The sequence below is a fragment of the Symphodus melops genome, assembly GCF_947650265.1.
Source record: "Symphodus melops genome assembly, contig: scaffold_390, whole genome shotgun sequence".
Taxonomy (NCBI): Eukaryota; Metazoa; Chordata; class Actinopteri; order Labriformes; family Labridae; genus Symphodus; species Symphodus melops.
The window spans coordinates 5,001-8,363 of record NW_027636712.1 but is presented as its reverse complement, the minus strand read 5'-3'; the positions used below and the strand labels follow the sequence as shown (position 1 = coordinate 8,363).

The 3,363-nt window shown below is 54.2% G+C and overlaps 1 protein-coding gene across 1 annotated transcript in view; it reads left to right on the top strand.

Moving 5' to 3' along the window:
- The first annotated feature begins 811 nt into the window (after nt 1-811).
- Nucleotides 812-3,363, top strand: part of zfp36l2 (zinc finger protein 36, C3H type-like 2) — a 3,806-nt gene continuing 1,254 nt past the window's right edge. Inside the window, exons 1-2 of the mRNA XM_079372913.1 lie at nt 812-1,295; nt 1,455-3,363. The exon at nt 1,455-3,363 is cut by the window's right edge and continues 1,254 nt beyond it. Coding sequence (XP_079229039.1) covers nt 1,206-1,295; nt 1,455-2,633 — 1,269 coding nt within the window. The 5' untranslated portion in view covers nt 812-1,205 and the 3' untranslated portion in view covers nt 2,634-3,363. The remainder of the gene's footprint in view (nt 1,296-1,454) is intronic.

Genomic DNA, 3,363 nt, shown 5'->3' with positions numbered 1-3,363 from the left:
TAAAAATAGACTGGTGCAGAGTTTAAACATGAAGTTACATTAAAGTCAGTATTTGTTCAGGGACATCCTGCACTCATTTCATTTCAGTTTAGTCTCTTTGGTCTGTTTGTGTGTCCAGCAGGGGGCGCTCCAGTGTCTCCTCTTCAGTTCCATGTCTCTCCTCTAGGGGGCAGTGTTGCTCCGCTGCCGGGCACGACAACAGCATTCCTCCAGTGTGAGCAACAAAACAAGTCAAGGGAGGGAGCTGAGAGCGGAGCTGAGAGCAGATGTAAAGTTGAGTGTTCAGAAGGCCTCGTGCTGAACACACAGGAGTTCATCATCTACCTTTAAAGAGTGAAACATAAAGTAGGTCACTCAGACATGTGGAGGCTGCAGGGAGGTGATGCTGCTCTCACGATTATGCAACTAGTGGATGCTAAAAATTGTTGTGCACTCTGCCTGGACTTCTCTGCGCTCATACTTGTGGTCTCACCCCGTCCAGAGAGAGAGGGGGGGGGGGGGGGTCAGCTCCCTGCACTGTGCGGAGGCTGGCCAGTCACCCCAGGGTCGCTGCTTTGAACCCCGGGGGGCTTTCATTGAAGTTTGGAAAGTGTCTTCAGTACACACACACACACACACACACACACACACACACACACACACACACACACACACACACAGCTCCATCAGGTGTGTGTGAGAAGCTTTCATACTAGATGTTTTCTTTCTCTCTCAGTCACAAAAAAAAAGCAAAACCAACATCCACTAAATTGGTTAAGATTAAAAGAAAAAAAAAGTTTTAGGGGGGGAGGGGGGAGGGGGGGCTGGGGTTGGATTTCAAGGCGTGGCGTTGAAGAATAGGCGGCCAACCGGTGAATGGAAGTTTTCCCCGGGAGGAGGGGAGGAGGCGGCTGACTGCAAAAGTTTGCGCCGACTTGAGTTGGCCCCTCCCCGGCCGCCTCCGCGCATTTAAGCGCAGACAAGCAGGCAGCGGCGCACAGTGAAGCACTCTGGATCAGCGCTTCTCGAGGGGAGGAAATAAAGCCACCTACAAGCCAACAATACAAACCTCGACCCCCCCTTTTCTTCTCCTCCTCCTCCTCCTTCTTCTTCACCACCACGGACTTAAGCTGCACGCAAACTTTTAAAGGAACTTTTCCACAACCAAAAACCAGTCGTGGCACAAACTACCGCCCTGCGCCTTCAAGGATCCGGCTCGGTCCTCCATGAAAGAGGGAGTGCGGCAGCAAACTTGGGGAAAAGAGATGTCTGCGACGGTCTTGTCCGCTTTCTACGACATGGACATGCTTTACAAGGTAACAGTCTGAACATATGTGGAGAGTGGTGTTGCAACTTTAGCGCAGGAAAAGTTCAGACGCAACAAGTTGTAACGTTGCAGAGGAGCGGTCTTGAACGCACCATGCGCTTCATGAAGTCAGATAATCTGTGCTAACTCGTGTCCTTTCTCCCCACAGCAGGATAAAAGCATGAACATGAACGCGCTCCACATCAACAGCATGCTGGATAAGAAAGCCGTGGGGGCTCCGGTCACCTCTCCGGGCTCGGGAGCCTTCACGCCGGGATTCTTCCGGAGAAACTCCACCAGCAACTTGGAGGCGATGAACAACGGGAACAAATACTCCGTGAGCTCCTACGACAGCCTGAAGGAGAACACGCCGATCAGCAGCAACACGGCGCTCATGAACAAGGAGAACAAGTTCCGCGACCGTGCGTACAGCGAGAGCGCGGAGCGCGGCGTGCTGCAGCAGAAGCCCGGCTCTCAGATCAACTCCACCCGCTACAAGACCGAGCTGTGCCGGCCCTTCGAGGAGAACGGCTCGTGCAAGTACGGGGAGAAGTGTCAGTTCGCTCATGGCTACCACGAGCTCCGGAGCTTGTCCCGCCACCCCAAGTACAAGACGGAGCCGTGCCGCACCTTCCACACCATCGGCTTCTGCCCCTACGGCCCCCGCTGTCACTTCATCCACAACGCCGACGAGCGCCGGCCCGCTCCGGCCTCCAACGCCAACATGCAGGAGCCCCGCACGGCGCGCGAGCTCTGCGGGTACAGGGACGTCCTCCCCCCGCAGCAGCTCGGCTTCACCCAGCGGGACAGACCAAAGCTCCATCACAGCCTTAGCTTTTCTGGCTTCTCCACCCACCACGGCCTCGAGTCTCCCCTGCTCGACAGCCCCACGTCCCGGACCCCCCCTCCGCCCACCACCGCCTCCTCCTGCACCTCCATCTCCAGCTTCTACGAGGAGGTGCTCTCCCCGAACTCCATGTCCTGCATCAACAGTGCCTTCAACTTCCCCGGACAGGATCTAAAAGCCTTACTGGCCCCCCTGGCTGTGCACACCCCCAGCTACGCCAACAACCACTCCACCGGAGCCTACTACGGGAACGTGCCGGGCAGCGCGTGCCCGCCCTCTCCACCCTCCTACAACATGAGCCACCTGCAGGCGCTGCGCCGCCTCAACGACTCTCCGGTGTTCGAGCCTCCTCCCAGCCCACCAGACTCTCTCTCTGACCGGGAGAGCTATGCGAGCGGGTCCCTCAGCTCTTCCGGGAGCCTCAGCGGCTCCGAGTCCCCGAGTCTGGACGCTGGAAGACGGCTGCCCATCTTCAGCAGGCTGTCGATTTCTGATGACTGATTGTTCCGAGTTTGTTTGGGATTTTACGGACCCTTTTTTTTTCATTTTTTTTTTTTCAGCAGCAATCCACCCTGCCGAAGTGCCTTTGAGCAAGACTTTGAGTCCCTGGCAGCTCCGCGGGTGCTGAGTCTGCTCTGGAGGGGAGAAGCAGGGATCAATAAAGTGTCCTTCACCTGGCATTAAGTTTAGTATCTCAGAGTAGAGAAACACTTTGCACACCGTCTCATCACGCAGGTGTGCGGGAGAGGAACGAGTCCATCTGAAATTACACGCAAACTCGTCTTATTGCAGGAAGCACGTCTGTGCTGCAAAAGAACATTTGTTGGCAACTTTGCAGAGAAAAGTTGTTTTTGCATGTTCGACACGGTGCCAGAGTTTGCCTGCAATAACTTTTTCTTTCTTTCTTTGTATTATATTTGTATTAAACTTTAGATAGCAAACAGAAGGCATTCCATCAGTGCCTTGCCTTTGGGCTTGCGGCAGCCCCCCCCCCTCCTCCCCCTCTCCTGGGATTAGACATGACTTGACAAGAAAGAGACTGTAAGCAGTTTCCAGATTTCCTCCATCCTGCCAAGAAAATGCCTTCTTGATGACTCAAAGTAACATTTTTTCTTTATCAAACTTTTTTTTTTCTTCTTCTTTTCCTTCTTCCATTCCAACCTTTTCCTCCTCCAGCGCCACCCAGTGGTGTGTTCGGTTAGTGTAGTGTGGTCAAAGCACTCTTTGAGTT